Source organism: Tasmannia lanceolata, unplaced genomic scaffold (assembly GCF_043159265.1).
Source record: "Tasmannia lanceolata isolate RefF3 unplaced genomic scaffold, GAP_Taslan_0.1 ptg000024l, whole genome shotgun sequence".
NCBI classification, from domain to species: domain Eukaryota; kingdom Viridiplantae; phylum Streptophyta; class Magnoliopsida; order Canellales; family Winteraceae; genus Tasmannia; species Tasmannia lanceolata.
Genome location: NW_027518701.1, coordinates 16,758,107 through 16,777,601, shown reverse-complemented (window position 1 = coordinate 16,777,601; position 19,495 = coordinate 16,758,107). Strand labels below are relative to the sequence as shown.

Here is a 19,495-nt window from a genome sequence, read left to right as displayed (position 1 = left end):
TCTTCTCAAACTTATTCAAAGTGACCTTGATTTACCAACCAGGACTGATTTGCCTCATATATCACCAAAATATTTCAATCTGAACTGGCTAACATACCTTCATCTCGTTGTGCACTTTTTTTTTTGCGTGTTTAGGTTGCAATATGTACACACTACACAATGAGTTTTATTTGCTAAATTTTAGCTTGCAGCTGCAGCATTATATATATATATTTCACAACAACGTTCACTGCTTCTTGCAGGCAGCATTGAGTACTTTGCTACTCATTATCTATAACTGTTCCGACCAAGTTCTTACTACTCGTGAAAGAAGAGAGGCCAAATCCAGGGAAGCTGCCGCAAGAAGTGCAAGGGAAACGGCACAAGCCCGAGAGAAGTGGAAATCGGCCAAAGATGTAGCTAAGAAACATGCAATTGGGCTGCAAGCACAATTATCCCGTAGATTTTCTCGCAAACAATCAAGGAAACAAGAACCACTAAAGGTTCTGGGTAACCCTAAACCTGGACCTGATGATTCCTTACTTCCACCAATGCCTTCAGGTGCTTCTCAGCAAGCATCTACATCATCAACAACAAAGAAGAAACCTAGTAATCTTACAAATATGATCCGCCAACTTGAGGAGGACCCTTTTAGTAATGAAGGTTTTGATCTTGAAATTGGAGGTAAGAACATAAAGAAAAATATGCCAAAGGGTAAACAAATGCATACTCGTAGCCAAAATTTAAGGTATGCGTATGGTCAACTTGAGAAAGAGAGAGCTCTTCAGGAACAGAACAAGAACTTAACCTTTTCTGGAGTAATTTCAATGGCCACTGATACTGAGATAAGGACCAGACCTGTGATTGAAGTTGCTTTCAGTGATCTAACACTCACGTTGAAAGGAAAAAACAAGCATCTTTTGAGGTGTGTGACAGGAAAACTTATGCCGGGCCGCGTTTCTGCTGTCATGGGACCATCCGGGGCTGGAAAAACCACATTTCTTAATGCTCTAGCTGGAAAAGCTACTGGTTGCACGATGACTGGTTTAATTCTTATAAATGGAAAGGTAGAACCAATGCATTCATATAAGAAGATAATTGGTTTTGTACCACAAGATGATATTGTGCATGGGAACTTGACGGTGGAGGAGAACCTCTGGTTCAGTGCCAAATGCAGGTATTTTATATTTCTTTGCGAGTTTCCATGCCTTGGCATTCAGCCTATGCTGTTTTCCTCTATTTTTTTTCGCAACTTCTATTTATGAATCCAAGGGCACTAGTTTGCGAACTTGTTTTTGAGCCTCATAGCTTTATTAGATGGGCTTTGGTTTCACAACATACATGCTGGTATTGTCTCCTTGCAATATATCTACATAAGGCTGTCGATGGTCTAATGCTGAAATCTGCGTCACGAAATTTTGGGATCCATTTGTCAATTAAACCGGAAGACCATGCGTGGTTGTTAGGTAATTCTTGTTCCATGGATTGACCAATATTCAGAAACTTGGAGTCGACTAGGAATTGTTATTTTGATTTCCTAGTTCAACTGGTTGATATCAACGAAAGATCTACGAATATAATAATAAAACCTTAGTTATCATTGTCATTTGATTTTCAAAATGGATGAAACGTTTCATACTAATAAAGAACCGGTGCAGATGATTCGAACAAAATGTCCCAATCGGAAATTTGTATTGTACCAGTTCAATTCATTTTGATTTGTCTATAGCAGACGAAAAAGGATGAAACAGAGGGAAATGCCCTGTTTCTTCCAAAATCTTTTTTTTTAAGTTACTAGGATTGCCCTCCAATAACTATTTGTGTGTTTTGTCTACCTTATTTTTGACGGTTTTTTACTATTTTATAGCAATTTGAACGGTATTGTGTCTTTTTACATCCCCAAATAAACGAGGGCTATAAAAACCCATCAAATGCTCCTTTTTCTTCATCAACACGATTTTCCTCAAATCGTTCTATTTTCATTAAAATAGGTTTACGTGCATTCTTTTTTGTGTTTCCTTTACTTATGTTCGTGGTATCATGGAAGAAAGAGAAAGATGAGAGAGGGAGAGAGGGAAAAGTGTCTCCTCCTCCTCATAGAATATATTACATGTGTCACTAGGGTTATACATGAAAGGACCAGAACACCCCTAGTCAGACATATAAATTACACCACTCTAACACTCCCCGTGAAGTTAGAGTGTATATGTCATACAATCATAGCTTGTTACACATATCATTCAACTTTGCTCTTCCTAGTGGTTTGGTAAATATATTAGCTACGTGGTCTCTTGATCCAGTAAAGACAGTGCATATTTCCCTTTCTTGAATCTTCTCATGAATAAAATGACAATCCACCCAAATGTGATTTGTCCTCTCATGGAAGACTGAGTTTGAAGCGATGTGAACAACAGCTTTATTATCGCAATACAATGATGCTTGAGACGAGGAAGGGATGCCAATCTCAGAAAAAAAAAGAACTCAACGACTTCAACTCTCGACACGTATGAGCCATAACTCGATACTCTGCTTCTACACTAGATCTAGACACCACATTTTGCTTCATGCATTTCCACGACACTAAATTTCTGCCAACAAAGGTTCAATACCCTGTAGTCGACCTTCTATATGCAATAGATCCGACCTAGTGTGCATCAATGAACCCTTTCAAGTTCATGTTATTATGCCTTTTGAAGAATAAGCCTTTACGAGAAGCCCTCTTCAAGTACCTAATTATTTGGGTAACGACTGTCCAATGAGAGGTATGTGGGGAGCTCATGAACTAACTCACCACACACACTGCAAAGGAAATATCCGGACGGGTCACCGTCAAGTAAATCAGCTTGCCAACCAATCTCATGTACCTTCCTAGGTCCTTTAACAAATCCCTTTAATATGGAGAAAGCTTGACATTAAGGTCCATGGGGCAGCCCAAATACCAAAATCAAACAAAACCAAGAAAGAACAAGTAACAAGAAGAACTCGTACAAAATCTCACGTATGCCGTGAAGATAAAATTTTATTCAATCTCAAAAACTCCCCCAACTCCAATCATCCATCTCTTTTATTACATCTCTAAAAGATTTCCAAAAGATTTCCAAAATCTAAAAAGTAGACAAAAATGATATTGGCATATCTATCTAAAATATTAAAGTTTCCTTAGCTAAAAAACTAGCTACAAATAAGAAAAGCAACTAGAGCCTATTAAATCTTTCAAATAGCTAAATTAGAAAATGATATCCTTTTAGGAAACAAAATACTTAAGGGAATAGGAAATCATATTTTTGAAATCTTGAAACTTGCTAAATCTCAAAGCTTGTAATCTTGCAAGCTTTCTAAGAATGTAAGTTGCCCATATCTTAAAATCATGTAAGCTTAGCAAGTTTCCATTCCTCAAAAACTTCTCCCTTATTCACGAAAACTTTCCTTATTTTCCACTTGTGAAACTTCCACTTATGAATCTTCCTAATATATCCATCCTCAAAATTTATTTCTAATTTTTGGATTGCATCAGTCACCCCCTATTGAGAAGAATTCGCCCTCGAATTCGATACACCGTCCTTCAACGAATCACCCTTGCTTCCTCGTTTCAACCATACAAGCTTGTAGGGCTTTGAATGGTTTGTTATGGCTCTCTGCAACTTGGACGCGAGAGACTCTGATAGGATGCTCTCACAGCTCCCACTATCAACAACAAACGAGCAAATTTTCCTGAACACCGTACATGTAGAATGAAAAATATTGTTTCTAAAATGGGTTGTAGTTCTACTATTTCATCTTCATCCCCGCACTCATCATAGACAGGTTCATCTTGACCTTCCATGTCTATATCAATAAGCAACTGCTTACCTTCTCGATTCTGTAGAGTTTGATAAAGAAACTGAAGACATCTAAAAGGTAGGAAGGCTTCCTTCATTTTCTTCTTCATCTTTTCCCAAGTATTGATTTTGGATTTTCCACGACGGAATCGTGTTACTTCCAATTGTGTCCACCATTCCAAGGCTTGTCCCCTCAGCTTCAAAGCCACAAGTTGGACTTGCTTGTGGTTTGGAACCCCTTTGAAATCGAATATTCTTTCCACCTTGCATAGCCAATCCAAGAAGTCTTCCGCAGACAATCCACCATGGAACTCGGGCATCTCTATTTTCAATCCGGATTTCCAACCGCGATTCTCTTTCACGCGGGTTTACTGGACCCTCCTTTTGCACCCTGTCATGGAAAGGGTTCAGGCGGGTTTCATCTTCCTCTTCAGATTCTTCCTCTTGTCTAGACTTTTCCAAGTGAAGAATCCGAGCCGTCAAGTCTTCGACTTGTCTTCGAAGCATGGATAGTTCGTCTCGTGTCTCAATCTCCGCCATTGGAACGGTGCGAGCGCCTCTTTTTTTCGGTGGCATGATTAATCCGCCGTCAACCGCAAGAACGAAGGTAGCTCTGATACCAATCTGGCACAACCCAAATACCAAGATCAAATAAAAACCAAGAAAGAATAAGTAACAAGAACTTGTACGAAATCTCAGGTATGCCGTTAAGATAAAATTTTATTCAATCTCAAAAACTCCCCCAACTCCAATCATCCATCTCTTTTATTACGTCTTTAAAAGATTTCCAATATCTAAAAAGTAGCTAAAAATGATATTGGCATATCTATCTAAAATATTAAAGTTTCCTTAGCTAAAAAACTAGCTACAAATAAGAAAAGCAACTAGAGCCTATTAAATCTAGCAAATAGCTAAATTAGAAAATGATAACCTTTTAGGAAAAAAATACTTAAAGGGAATAGGAAACTCATATTTAAATCTCAAAGCTTGAAACTTGCTAAATCTCAAAGCTTGTAATCTTACAATATTTCTAAGAATGTAAGTTGCCCATATCTCAAAATCATGTAAGCTTAGCAAGTTTCCATTCCACCAAAATTTCTCCTTATTCACGAAAACTTTTCGTATTTTCCAATTGTGAAACTTCCACTTATGAATCTTCCTAAAATAGCCATCCTCAAAATTTATGGCTAATTTTTGGATTGCATCAGTCCATGAGAACCTGATGCGTGTGCTTAAGAGGGAAGAAGAAGAGAAATAAGAACACAAGAACACATCCAAGAGATGAAAAAGAAAATGGGAGCAAAGCTCAACCCAATTGCTATTCCATCAATTACATAAGTTAATCTAAATCCAAAATCCCCTCTCAAGATGGTTTCTAACCTTTTTAATAAAAGACAACCAAAGAAAATTCGTCCAACTTCCTCCACAAGCTAACTTAGGGACAAACATAACATTAATTGCATTGGAACTCACTAACTTTGAATGGTTTGGGAACCCACAGACACAGTCCACTAAAACTTTTTTTTGGTCAGTCCACTAAAACTGCCATAACTTTCTAACCATTTGTCTAATTTTCGAGGACAAATACTTATTAGAAAGATCTCAAAAAGCCCTTCAACTTTGTAGTTTACCACTTTCCATGATTCTGCCAATTAGAAGTCCAAATACCAGGGTAAAAAATGGGCAGCAGCATTATTGCGGGAATGCACTCTGGAACTCCACCAAAACCACCTAGGCATGACATGGCTTCCATGTTAGCACTGCATCATCATCTCCGGGTGAGAAAGAACTCGCCCACGAGTAGGGCTGGCAATTTCACCTGTGAAAATGGGGATCCGCCCCGCCCCCCCCGGCCTCGTTTTAATATGCAAGCCATTATCACTATCCTCTTATTTTAGTATTTTTTTGTTAACAGTAAATATTTCTTCTAGGCTAGTGATATCGGCACTACCATATTTTGATAAGTGCACAAACACGGCTCATCTTTTTCTTTTTTGTGGGCATTAAAAAGCTTTTTTGAGGTGAGGATTTTTTGTGCGGGGTGGGGATGGGGATTAGATATTCCCAGCGGGGCGGGGACGAGGATTCCCCGCCATCCCCGAAGCGGGGACAGGGAATTTTCCTTCCGGCGGGGACGGGGAATGCAACATCCGGCCCCGCCCCGTTGCCAGCCCTACCCACGAGTTCTCATCAAGCTCTCCATGATAAGTTGTCAAGTCTTTAACATTGAAAGTTCAGTGAATATTGTTATTTGGAGGGAGCTCAATCTTGTATGCATTGTCGTTGATTTTCTTGAGAATTCGACATGGACAAATCTTCTTCTCGTTGAGCTTGTTATAGGAACTGGATGGAAACCGTTCCTTCTTCAAATAAACCCATACAAGATCACCTTCATTAAAGATTTGTATTCGATGATGAGTATTGGTCGCTTACTTGTACTTCTCGATATTTTCTTCAAGATTCTTCTTCACTTCTTCATGAATCCTTGTCATAGTAGTAGGAAAATCTTCCATCTTGTTGGACAATGATGCTTCAGGAATGGATGCAAGATCAAGATAGTGTTTTGGAGTTTTTCCATAGATAACTTCAAATGGGCTCTTACCGGTAGAACGATTTACAACATAATTATAAGAAAACTCTACTTGAAGAAGCACCATATCCCATGCTTGGGCCTCTTTGCGGCCAAACTCTAGCATATTTCCCAAAGTTCGATTCACCACGTCGGTTTGTTTATCAGTTTGAGGGTAATAGGCACTACCATAGAGCCAGATAGTACCAATTCTTTTCCATAAGCATCTCCGAAAATGACTAAGGAGTTTAGTATCCCTATTCGAAACAATGGACTTGGGAACATTATGAGTTATGATGCTTAACTACCTCATTGATAGCAACATAGGAAGCATCCATAGTTTTCTTGTAAGGAATGAAATGGGCCATTTTAGAGAAGTGATAAACAATTACGAAGATGGAATCATTACTTGTTTGAGTTCTCGGTAAGCCAACCACAAAATCCATATTAACATCTTCCCATGGAGCATTAGGAAGTGGAAGTGGACTGTAGGTACTGGTGTTTTGATTATGTCCCTTGCATGTTTGGCATATTTGGCACCTCTTCACATAACGCAGTAATCAGTAATAAGCGAGGGTTTCTTTATTCATATTGGTACCGGTTTGGACCACACCCGAATTTTTTAAGAACGAATCAAAAGTTTTTTATAGAACCCCGGGATTCTGAAAATCTAGTATCGACAGTCCTAGCCCTTCACATCTCGGTAAATGGCTTGCCAAAAATACTTCTCTTTCACTAGCGAAGCAGTTTTGTCTCTTCCAAAATGTCCTCCTAAACCTCCCGAATGTAGCTCTTTAATAACCTACTCTCTAAGGGAGCATTTTGGAATGGATAAGTGACTCCCCTTAAAGAGAAAATCATCTTGAAGAAGCTAATCTTCATGCTTTCCTTCTTTGCAAAGCTTCCAAATTTCACCAAAGTCTTCACCATTAGCATACATGTCTCTAATGCCATCAAACCCTTCAAGATGTACGCTCACGGAATTAAGAGCTATTCTTTTACTTAGAGCATTCGCCACTTGATTTCACTTTCCACTCTTGTGCTTTAACAGAAAAGTATATTCTTCTAAGAAAGAAACCCACTTTGCATGTCTTCGATTTAAGCTTCCTTGATTGTTGATGTGCTTGAGAGCTTCATGATCGGAATTCAAAGTAAACTCCCTTTGAACAAGATACGACCGCCAATGCCGAAGTGCTTGAACAATGGTATAAAATTCTACATCATAGATAGAGTACTTTTTCTTTGCTTCATTGAGTTTTTCACTAAAGAAGGCAATGGGATGACCTTCTTGGCTAAGTACTTCACCAATGCCCACATGAGAGGCATCATAATCAACCTCAAACATCTTCTCAAAGTTTTGCAAAGCAAGCACAGGAGCACTAGACAACTTGTCCTTTATAAGTTGAAAACTCTTTTCGGCCTCCCTTGTCCACTTCTACCCATCTTTCTTCATTCAATTTGTCAAGGGGGCTGATATAGTGCTAAAATTTCTTATGAATCGGTGATAAAATGAGGCCAATCCATGGAAACTCCTCACTTCTTGCAAGCTCTTTGTAATGGACCCTTAGAAGCAGGAACCTTCTCTTGGGGTGCCGCTCCCACCTCAGAACCTCGATTCGGCGCTCCTTAGGAAGGAGCTTCCAGGGAGCGCGACCCCAGAGAGACGGGAACCGCTCGAATGATGCTCCAGTCTGCTTCTATTACTCTATAAGTCCCATCATCACCAACTTCCTTACATCAAACTCCTCCAACTCTTCAAAGTACTTCATTTGAGCAAGCACAAAGGAGTGTGCATCTTCAGAAGGCACGAGGAACGAGTGCACACAAATGAAGATGGGGAAGATGGTTAGAAATTAGCTTTTAGATTTACTTAAATTTTGAAATATACATATGAAAATGATTAGAAACTATTATTTTTTTATGTACTTGAATTTTGAAAGATATATGAAGAAAATATTACATACACGCTCCCATGGCGCTCCCAAACTTAAACTCTTCTAGACCCCACGCTTCCCCGCCCCCGCTCCCGCCTCCGCCCCCGCACCCGCACCCGTTTCGTGCTTCTAAGAGTGGACCATTGTTGGAAAACTTTGATCTTCTCATTATCCACTTTAATCCCTGTTGAAGTCAAAATAAACCCTTGAAAAGCTAGGCTAGTTGTCATGAAAGAACACTTTGAGGTTTACATAGAGTTTTTCACCTCCCAATGTGGTTAGAACCATGGTTTTAAATTTCGACCGAAATCCGAAATTTCGGATTTTGGTGGAGACCGACACCGAAACTACACAAAACCGAAATGGTCATTTATTTCGGCCGAAATTTCGGCGACCAAAATTTTAGTTTTTCCGAAATTGGCCAAAAAATCTGTTTTTTAAAATATTAATTTAATATTTCACCGAAATTTCGACCGAAATTTAATAATGAATAAAATATTATTTTTTTTGTACCAGATTTCGGTCGAAATTTCGAAATTTCAAGGTCCGAAATCGGTACCGAAACGAAATTTTAAACCTTGGTTAGAACAACCCTCAAATGATCTACATGCTCACTTTTATCATGACTAAAAATAAGAATGTTATCAAAATAAACAACAACAAACTTTCCATTGAAAGGGCGAAGGACTTGATTCATTACCCGCATGAAAGTCCTTGGAGCATTGCAGAGACCAAATGGCATAACAAGCCACTCATATAAGCCTCTTAAAAGAGGTCTTCCATTCATCACCCGGCTTGATTCGAATTTGATGCTAGCCACTTCTAAGATCAATCTTGGAAAATATCTTTGCACCGGCAAGCATGTCAAACATATCATCAATTCTTGGAATGGGAAACCGGTATTTGATAGTGATTCAGTTTATGGCACGACTATCCACCCACATACGCTATGTTCTATCCTGCTTTGGAATTAGTAAGGCCAGCACCGCACAAGGGCTCAAGTTTTCTTTGATGTAGCCTTTATTCAACAACTCCATTACTTGCCTATGTAACTCTTCATACTCTTTAGGACTCATATGGTAGTGAGCCTTGTTGGGAAGATGAGAACCGGGGATCAAATCAATTTGATGTTGAATATCTCTTAAAGGAGGGAGACCAATGGGTAACTCATCAGGTGTGACATCCCTGATTTCCTCCAAGAGAGGTTCTAACTCACTAGGCACATTGAAAGACTTTTCCAAATCTTTCGCCACTAGCATGCACATAATCCTCCCACTAGTCTCACTTTCTTTTGCAAACTTAGATGAAGTGAGAAAATTGCTACTCTCCTCTTGTAAAGATTTGGGTGCCTTTTCCTCTTTACTAGGCAAAAGAACAATCTTTACTTTTCCCATCCAAAAGGTGTATGTATTTTATGACCATCATGGGTGACATTTCTATCATATTGCCATGTCCTTCCTAAGAGTATGTGACACACATCCATAGGAACTACATCACACCAAACTTGATCATAGTAATTCTTACCCATAGAAAATGAAACTAAACATCGCTTAGTAACTTTTACCTCATTACTCTTCTTGAACCATGCAATCTGATAGGGCTTTGGATGTGATTCGGTTTTGAGCTTGAGCTTGTTCACCATTTCATGAGATACAATGTTCTCACAACTCCCACCATCGGTCATAATGGTGCAAAATTTTTCATGAGATTTGCATCGAGTCTTGAAAATAATGGAACGAAGCCAATCATCATCGATCACAATGGTAGCAAGATCCTCATCATATATGGGCTGATTTGAATCATCAACAAGATCCTCATCATTTTCTTCATCACCGAAGGCTACCACTTGCCTCTTTGGACAATCTTTATAATGATGGCCAACTTGACCACACTTGAAACAAGTATTTGGATTGTTGGGACGATTGGGCTGATTTCTAACTTGATGTGTAGGGGCTGATTTTGTAGAATTTTTGTTGAAATATTCGGACCTTGACTCTGTACCTCCACCATGTGAAGATTCACCTTTAAAAGAAGGATAGAGACTATGAACATCCAGATACTTCTTAGCACCACGATGAGCAAGCTTAGCGTCCACCTTCAAGGCTAGTTGATATGCATCATTGATACTCAATGATCAGTGCATTTCCACCTCATCACGAATAGAAAACTTCAAACCATCAACATACCTTGCCACACGTTGATCTTCACCCTCTTAAATATCATTATGAGCCATGAGTTTGTAGAATTCTTCAGTGTAGTCCAACGCACTCTTGGATTGTTGGCGTAAGTTGTTGAATTAAGAAAAGATAATTTGAGAAAAATCCAGTGGAAGAAATTTCTCCTTAAGCCTTGATTTCATTTTCTCCCAAGAAGAAATCTTACGCTTTCCTTTGCGGATTCTCATCTTGTGAACTTTATTCCACCATGTTGAAGCGTAGCCACGAAGCTTTGTAGCCACAAGTTTGACACGTTGGCCTTCTGGTGTCTCCTTATAATCAAAGAACTTTTCAATGGCAGTAAACCATTTAAGAAACTTTTTGAGTTGTAGACGACCATGGAACTCCGTCAAATCAATCTTGACAGTGTCAAAATCATGATAGAACCTTCCCAACCTAGCCTCCTCACAAATATTGGTGAAAGGATTCACATCAGACTCGTCACTAGAACCTCCACAGCTTGACCCACCATGCTCACTACGAGCCTCTTGGAAATCGAGTCGCATGGTAAGTTGCTCAGTTTGTCTTCGAAGCGCTTGAAGTTCATTATCTCTTTCATCTCTCAAATCTTTCATCATTTGGTTGCCACGCCTTCCTCTACCTCTTTGCCGCCATGAAAATCGAATCGAAGCTAACCCAAGAGAGTAACGTTGGCTCTGATATTAGATGATGCGGATGCTTAAGAGGGAAGAAGAAGAGAAATAAGAACACAAGAACACATCAAAGAGATGATGGAGAAAATGGGAGCGAAGCTCAACCCAATTGATATTCCATTAATTACATACGTTATTCTAAATCCTAAATCCTAAATCCCTTCTCAGCATGGTTTCTAATCTTTTAAATAAAAGATAACCAAAGAAAATTCATCCAACTTCCTCCACAAGCTAACTTAAGGACAACTTAACATTCATTGCATTGGAACTCACTACTTTGACTAGTTTGGGAACCCACAGACACAGTCCACTAAAACTGCCATAACTTTCTAATCACTTGTCCGATTGTCGAGCACAAATACTTGTTAGAAAGATCTCAAAAAGACCTACAACTTTTTAGTTTACCACTTTCCATGATTCTGCCATTTAGAAGTCCAAAAATTAGGTTAAAAAACGGGCAACAATATAATTGCGGGAATGAACCTTGGAACTCCACCAAAATCACCTATGCATGACATGGCTGCCATTTTGGCACTGCATTAGCACCTCAACCGGTTTCACCCCCATGGATCCTGTCTCTTCTAATATATCCACCATATATTTCCTCTGGGACAAGGACAGACCACCACGTGAATAGGCTGCCTCAATTCCAAAGAAGAATCTGAGGCGACCAAGGTCTTTGGTGCAAAATTCATTATGAAGGAAGACCTTTAGTTTATGTATACCTTCCCTATTATCTCTAGTGAAAATGATGTCGTCCACGTAGACTATTAAGAAAATGTACCCACGATCAAATTGTGAGCCAAAAACTGAGTGGTCAACTGAACACTGCTTCATGCCAAAGCGCATAATCACCTAGCTAAATCGCCGAAACCCAGCTTTGGGAGATATTTTTAAGTCCATAGAGAGCTTGACGTAGACGACATACAAATACCTTCATCTCTCGCTGAGCAACATACACTGAAGGTTGCTCCATATCCCCATTGAGTTCACTCTGTGGAAACACACTTTTCACATATAACAAAGGTTTGAAATTTAGGTTTCGTTTTCGGCTGAGGCCGAAAACAAAATTTCGGTCGGAATTTCAGTTTCATTGGAAATTTCGGTTAAAATCATATAATTTCGGCCAAATTTTTTTATATTTTGGTTTCGATTTTAAATTTCGGTCCTGTCCGAAATCTGAAATTTTGGACCGAAAGTTCGGATTTCGGTTGAAATTTAAAACCATGCATGTAACTGATATTGGCCAGCCCATTCTCACAGCCAAATATATCAACACGCGGGATGGATATGATTTTCGCAACCGAAGAAAATGTTTCAGTGTAATTGTGCTTTCAAACGTTCAACCATCCCATATGGCAGATATTTAACTGACAACACCTAACGATATCCAACAATCTGAGTACCATGAGGAAGCGAGACGAACGACAAAGTACCATTGGAATGTATGCAACCATCTCAGCATCCATGCAAGCACGCCAATTTGGGTGAGCTAAGCCATTTGCAATAGATCTACGCACAACAAGTGAATACAATGCAAATAGAGATATATAATAGACAGTGGAAATCCGACCGAAACAATCTCAGAGATCAGATGTGCTGCAAAACATGAACGAGTGTGAGATACTACTGGAGAATAAACCGGAATGGAAGGAACATCAATTACCTAAGGGCACGATGTGGATCTGTCAGACTAGGAAGTCGGATGGTCGGGCGGGAGGCTTGTGTCATGTTGAGTTTGCACAAAACACCGAGGGCCACAAGTGTGAACCTGCAGTGGAGAAGGTGAGTGATCCATAGAAGTAGATGAGCGAGGAAGAGGCAGTCTAGTGTCAGGTAGAGGATCGTCCATAGAGTCAGAGAAGGGGTAGTCTCAAAGAAAGTAACATCCGAAGAAACATAGAGCGTTTGCAAGTGAGGACTGTAGCACTTATACCCCTTCTGGGTACGTGAGCAACCAATTAACACACATTTTTCAACACGATGGTCTAATTTGTCTAAGCCGTGGGACAAATTATGAACAAAGCAAACACAACCAAAGACGTGTGGGAGTAGGGGAAATGAATTCTTAGATGGGTGTAAGACAGAGAAAGGGGTCCAATTATTTAAGATAGAGGAAGGAAGACGACTAGCCAAGACGCTGGCAATGAGGACTAAGGACAACATCACCCCAATAAGGCTTAGGTACCCTCATCTGGAACATGAATGCGTGCCATATCGAGAATGTATCTTAGTTTCCTCTCTGCTACACCATTTTGCTGGTAGGTGTTGGCACAAAAGGACTGATGAAAGATGCATGACTCTCCAAGAACATCCGAAACCCATCACATGCAAAAAATTATTAATGCATTATCAGCATGGTTTTAAATTTCGGTTTCGGCTAAAATTTCGAAGTTATCCGAAACCGAAATTTCAGTCGAAATCCCAAAATTTCAGGCGAAATTTTGTATTGGCGGATGAAATCCCAGAATTTTAGGACGATTGAAATTACTGAAATTTCGGGCGAAATTTCGTTAATTTCGTTCGAAATTCGTTAACTAATAAAAAATTGTTATTTTATTATAAATTTCAACCAAATTCCCGAAATTTCCGAAATTTCGAACTAAATTTTGTAAATTTAGGGAATTTCGATTTCGGTACCTTTTCGTTTCGGTCGAATTTCGGTCGAAATTCAACGGAACATTGGCATTCATTACAAATCACAAAATAAAATATACAAAATGCAGAAAAGACTTCCAAACGGTTGTTAATAAAAAATAGCCATGTCATCCTTGAATAATCATCAACAAATACAATGAAATACTTAAAACCAAACAAGGATGCAGTCCGACATTGGCCCCAGATATCAAAATGTACTAACTCAATGTTGGACTTGAAATTTTACTAAAAAGGTCATAGTAGTAAAATCCCTTACTAAAGTAGGAAAAAAGGGAAAAACAATGGTTATGCATGATGTTATTCCTTAAAGTAAAAAGAATAAACATAAAAGTTAAAAAAAGAGCCCAGGACTAAGGGAAAAGAAATCTCTAAATTTTAGGGAGCAAAATAAGTCTCGCAAAAGGAAGAGATGAGTGACCCACTTTTCAAAAAGGAGGGAGTTACGTAATTCTCCACAGAAGAGGAAGTGGAGATCGTGAAGTTGAGAGATAAGGGGTGAGGTGGCAATTGCCTAACCACTTCAAGATGAATTCTATAATTAGAGGGAAGATCCTTCAACAAAGGGGATCGGATATTCTGGGCGAAAAAGCTACACGAAAGGAAAAACAGAAGAAAAAGAAAGGTAAGAAAAGATTTAGTCCAACAATTTCTTTTTTTCTTTTGCAGATTTTATCCAGGGAAGAAGACCTTTCTCTTTCATGAGAAGGATGAAGAAAATCCTTTTAGAATCTCTTCAAGAGACTTTCTGAAGGTACCTTTAGGATCTTTTCACAAAGACTTCCTAAAGGGAGAAAACCTTTCTATTCGGAGAAGACCTTTCTCTTCCGGGAGAAAGATGATAAAGACGACGGTTTCCCCCAAAAGATAAAGATGGTGGTTTCCCTAAAAGAAAGAAGACATTTCTCCTTCGGGAGAAAGAAGAAAATCCTTTTAGAATCTCTTTCCAAAGACTTTCTAAAGGTGCGTTTAGGATCTCTTCTCATAGACTCCCTAAAGGGAGAAGACCTTTCTCTTCCGGGAGAAAGATGATAAAGACGGCGATTTCCCTCAAAAGATAAAGATGACGGTGTCTCTAAGCGAAAGAAGATCTTTCTCCTTCGAGAGAAAGAAGAAAATCCCCTTTAGAATATCTTTTCAGAGACTCTCTAAAGGGCCCTTTTGGATCTCTTCCAAGAGAGTCCCTAAAAGGAGAAGACTTTTCTCCTCCAGGAGAAAGATGATGAAGATGACGGCTCCCCAAAGTGAAGATGAAGAAAGTTTAGGAAGATGAAGAAAGTCCCTAGTCCAAAGAAATTCCATTCGAAAGGATCTGATACAAAAAATCAGATCTTTGTGAAGGATAATTAATGCCATCTAATATGCCTTTTACTTTTGCTTTCTGGTTAGTACCGTACTCATAATAAAGAGAAAAGGCAAAGACAAGATTTCCCATGTGGTCTCTAAGAATACCTCCATCCTCTGAAGCACGGGTGCTTCAAAATGGCCCGCGTACCCGTATCGGGTGCGTATCCGACACGGGTGCGCTCGGGTGCGTGTCGGGTGCACACCCGATTAAAAAATCTTTTTTTTTTCTAATTTTTACGGTCGGGTGCGGTTGGGGTGCGCACCCCGACGCACTTGACACGTTTTTAAGTGTTTAAAAAAACGAACAAAAAAAGAGGCTGCCAATAGCAATTTGGGGGGGGGGGGGTTAAATTATATAAAAGGGGTTTTAAAACCCAAACCCCCTCACTCACACTCACGCAACTCTCTCCCTCACCCTCTCTGTCTCGTCCCTCACGGCCTCACCCTCTCTCGTCTGCATCTCTCTCTCTCTCTCTCTCTCTCCCTGCAACTCTCCTCTCTCACTCTCTCTCGGGCTTCTCTCATTTTCTCCTCTCCCTCTCGGTTTCTCCTCTCTCTCCCTGCAACTACTACCGCCGCCTCCGCCACCGTCGGAGCCCTAACCTAACCCTACTTAAAGGTACTCTCTCTCTCTCTACTTCTCTCTTTCTCTTTGTATCTCTCTCCAGTCTCTCTTTTTTTTTTAATCTCTACTCTCTTTCTCTCTCTCCTTTATTTTTATTTGTGATTTGCATTATTTTATTTGTTATTTGCCTAAAATATAGCCTAACCGATTGTGAGTCACATAAAAATCAATTTGGAGCTCACAATCGGTTGGCATAATCTTAAAATGGATTGTGATTTTGAAGCCCTAAACTGATTTTCAGTTTGGAGGTCACAATTGGGAATTTGGGATTTAGGGCTTTAGGGCCTAAAGCCCTAAATCCCAAATTTCCAATTGTGAACTTTCAGGCCATGTTAATTTGAGATTGTGACATTCAATTGGGAGCCCTTTAGGGCTCAATTAGAGGGGTTAGGTCATTAGGGCTTTAGCCTTTAGCCCTTACCCTTTAGGGCCATGTTAATTTAAGATTGTGACAATCGATTGGGAGCCCAAAACTGATTTTAGGAGTAAAAAATTATGTTTAATTTTGACCCCCAAAATCCGTTTTGGGCTCAATTAGAGGGGTTAGGTCGTTAGGGCTTTAGCCTTTACCCTTTAGGGCCATGTTAATTTAAGACTGTGACAATCGATTGGGAGCCCAAAACTGATTTTATGAGTCAAAATTATGTTTAATTTTGATTCCAATAACTTGATTTGGGCTCACAATTAGGGGCTTAGGGTTTAGACTTTAGACCATCAAGATATAAGATTATGAGTCTTGTGACAACCGATTGGGAGTCCAATTACCTTATTTGCGTACTAAATTTGTGTTTATTCTTTTAATAGAATGTCTTCATCCGGGGCTAGTAGCGCCCGCCCAAGCCACAAATGCACCACCTTCTACTTCTACTGATGAAGACCTCTCGAAGCCCTTATGGAGGTATGCCACTAGATTTGATAAATATCCTAAGGGTGGAGAGAATGTGAGATGGGAATGTAATTTTTGTCATAAGAGTTGGAATAGCTCCTACACAAGGGTTAGAGCGCACTTGTTGAAGGTATCAGGACAAGGAATCGGAGCGTGTCCTAAGGTGAAAGCAAATGACCTACTCGGAATGCAAAGGTTGGAGGAAGAATGCAAGGAGGCTATGAAGCAAAATGCTCCCAAGAGAGTGCCATTGCCGCCATCATCAAGTAGTGGATCATTGAGTTGCCCAAGTAGTATGTTTGTCCCTCCAAGTTTTGATCTAAAGAGGAGGAAGACAAGTGGTCCAAGTGGAAGTGTGAGTGCTATTGAAAAGGCATTTAACATGGCGGCCCGTGATCACCTACATGGCGAGATTGCTCGGATGTTTTACTCTAGTGGCTTGCCATTTCACCTAGCAAGGAACCTACACTATGCGAGTTCATACTCTTATGCGGCCAACAATCCAATTTCCGGTTATTTGCCTCCGGGGTACAACTTGCTAAGAACGACTCTACTACAAAAAGAGAGGGCAAATGTTGATAGGTTGTTGCAACCCCTTAGAGAGACATGGAAGGATAAAGGGGTGAGCATTGTTAGCGATGGATGGAGTGACTCACAAAGGCGGCCTCTCATTAACTTTATGGCGGTAACCGAGGGTAGGCCTATGTTTCTCAAGGCGGTAGATTGTTCGAGGGAGACAAAGGACAAACATTTCATTGCCAACTTGTTGAAGGAGGTAATTATGGAAGTTGGGCATGAAAATGTTGTCCAAGTAATTACCGACAACGCCGCAAATTGCAAGGCGGCCGGGCAACTTAGTGAGGCACAATTTCCTTCTATCTTTTGGACTCCATGTGTGGTGCACACCCTCAACCTTGCTTTGAAGAACATATGTGCGGCGAAGAATGTGGAAGCAAATCAAATTACATATGACGAATGTAGTTGGATAACGGATGTTTCGGGAGATGCTAGCATCATTAAGAATTTCATAATGAATCATTCCATGAGACTAGCCATATTCAACGAGTTCAACACTTTGAAGTTGCTTGCCGTGACGGAGACTCGATTTGCGAGTGTTATTGTTATGCTTAAGAGATTAAAACTTTTAAAGCAAGGTCTTCAAGCAATGGTTATTAGCGACAAATGGACTTGTTATAGGGAGGATGACATGGGAAAATCGAGGTTTGTAAAAGAGAAGGTGTTAGATGACGTATGGTGGGATTCTATCGACTACATACTCGCATTCACATCCCCCATCTATGACATGCTTAGAGAGTGTGACACGGATACTTCTTGACTTCACTTGGTTTATGATTTGTGGGATACCATGATAGAGAAAGTAAGGGCGGCAATATATAGGAAGGAAGGAAAGAGGAAAGAAGAGGAGTCCAAATTTTTTGACGTGGTGCACGAGATTCTTGTTGCTCGTTGGAACAAGAGCAACACTCCACTTCATTGCTTGGCTCATTCATTGAATCCAAGGTTAGGTGACTTAAAATTTATTTGGATTATTAGTTATTTATGTTTATTTCTAAGTTCTAACTTTTGACTTGAAATTTGAAGCTAAATTAGTTTTTTCTTTCTTAAAGGTATTATAGTGAGCAATGGCTTATTGAAGATTCAAGTCGGGTGCCTCCACATAAGGATGCAGAAATTTATACCGAGAGGATGAAGTGCTTCAAGAGGTACTTCACCAATTCCTCGGACCGCACAAGAGCTAATGTGGAGTTCGCGCAATTCTCCATGAAGTCCGGATTATTCAATGATGTTGATTCCATCAATGAACGGTTCACCATCAAGCCTCATGAGTGGTCGGCCATCCATGATACATGTGCCCCTATGCTTTAAAGCATAGCTTTGAAGATCCTTATGCAACCTTCATCGTCATCTTGTGCCGAGAGGAATTGCAGCACTTACTCTTTTCTGCATTCTCTCAAGAGGAACAAGATAACTCTCCAACGAGCTGAAGATTTGGTTTTCGTTCATAGCAATCTTCGGCTTCTCTCAAGACAAACTCCACAATATAAGCAAGGAGAGACAAAGATGTGGGACATAGGTGGAGATACATTTGATTCCTTCGAGGATGTAGGGGTACTTGAAGTTGCTAGTCTTTCTTTGGATGAGCCGGAGTTGGAGTCCATTGTTTTTACCGATGACGTAGAGGACGATGTTGTCGATATTGGAGATGAAGCGACTGACTTCTAGGATTGATGATGCATTGATGCTTTATGTTATTTTGGTGCTTTATGTTATTTTGGTGCTTTAATGATGAACTTAATCACGTATGAAATGAAGAGTAATATTAGAATTTTCCATTTTGGTGAATGGTGATGTTATTGTTATTTGATTGCTTTCCTATTTTGAAATTTTTTTTTTAATAAAAAATATTATTATATTCAACGCACCTGAACGCACCCGCACCCAAGTTTTTTGGAAAATCATGTACCCGTGTCGTGTCGCACCCGCACCCCGCACCCGTGCTTCATAGCCTCCATCACCAGATATGCCTGTATTTCCTTTTGAAACACCATTTGTTAAATTTGGTTGATATAATAATTTCTTATATTTGGTAAATATTTTTTATTTATTAATTTTAACTGTTCAAAACATATTTGGTTGTCGTGTCTTTCGAAACAAAACGTCGAAACAGATGAAACACTGAAATGTCTCATCCCATTGACCAAAATGAAATGCCCAACAAAACTGTATTCATAACTATTGGTCGTATTCACGCCGTAAGGGCATTTTGGTCTATTTGCAATATATATATATAT

The 19,495-nt window shown here is 39.7% G+C and overlaps 1 protein-coding gene across 1 annotated transcript in view; it reads left to right on the top strand.

Moving 5' to 3' along the window:
• LOC143857095 (ABC transporter G family member 28-like) overlaps positions 1 to 19,495 on the top strand; it is a 113,979-nt gene that overhangs the window by 45,229 nt on the left and 49,255 nt on the right. Inside the window, exon 8 of the mRNA XM_077367368.1 lies at positions 243 to 1,156. Coding sequence (XP_077223483.1) covers positions 243 to 1,156 — 914 coding nt within the window. The remainder of the gene's footprint in view (positions 1 to 242; positions 1,157 to 19,495) is intronic.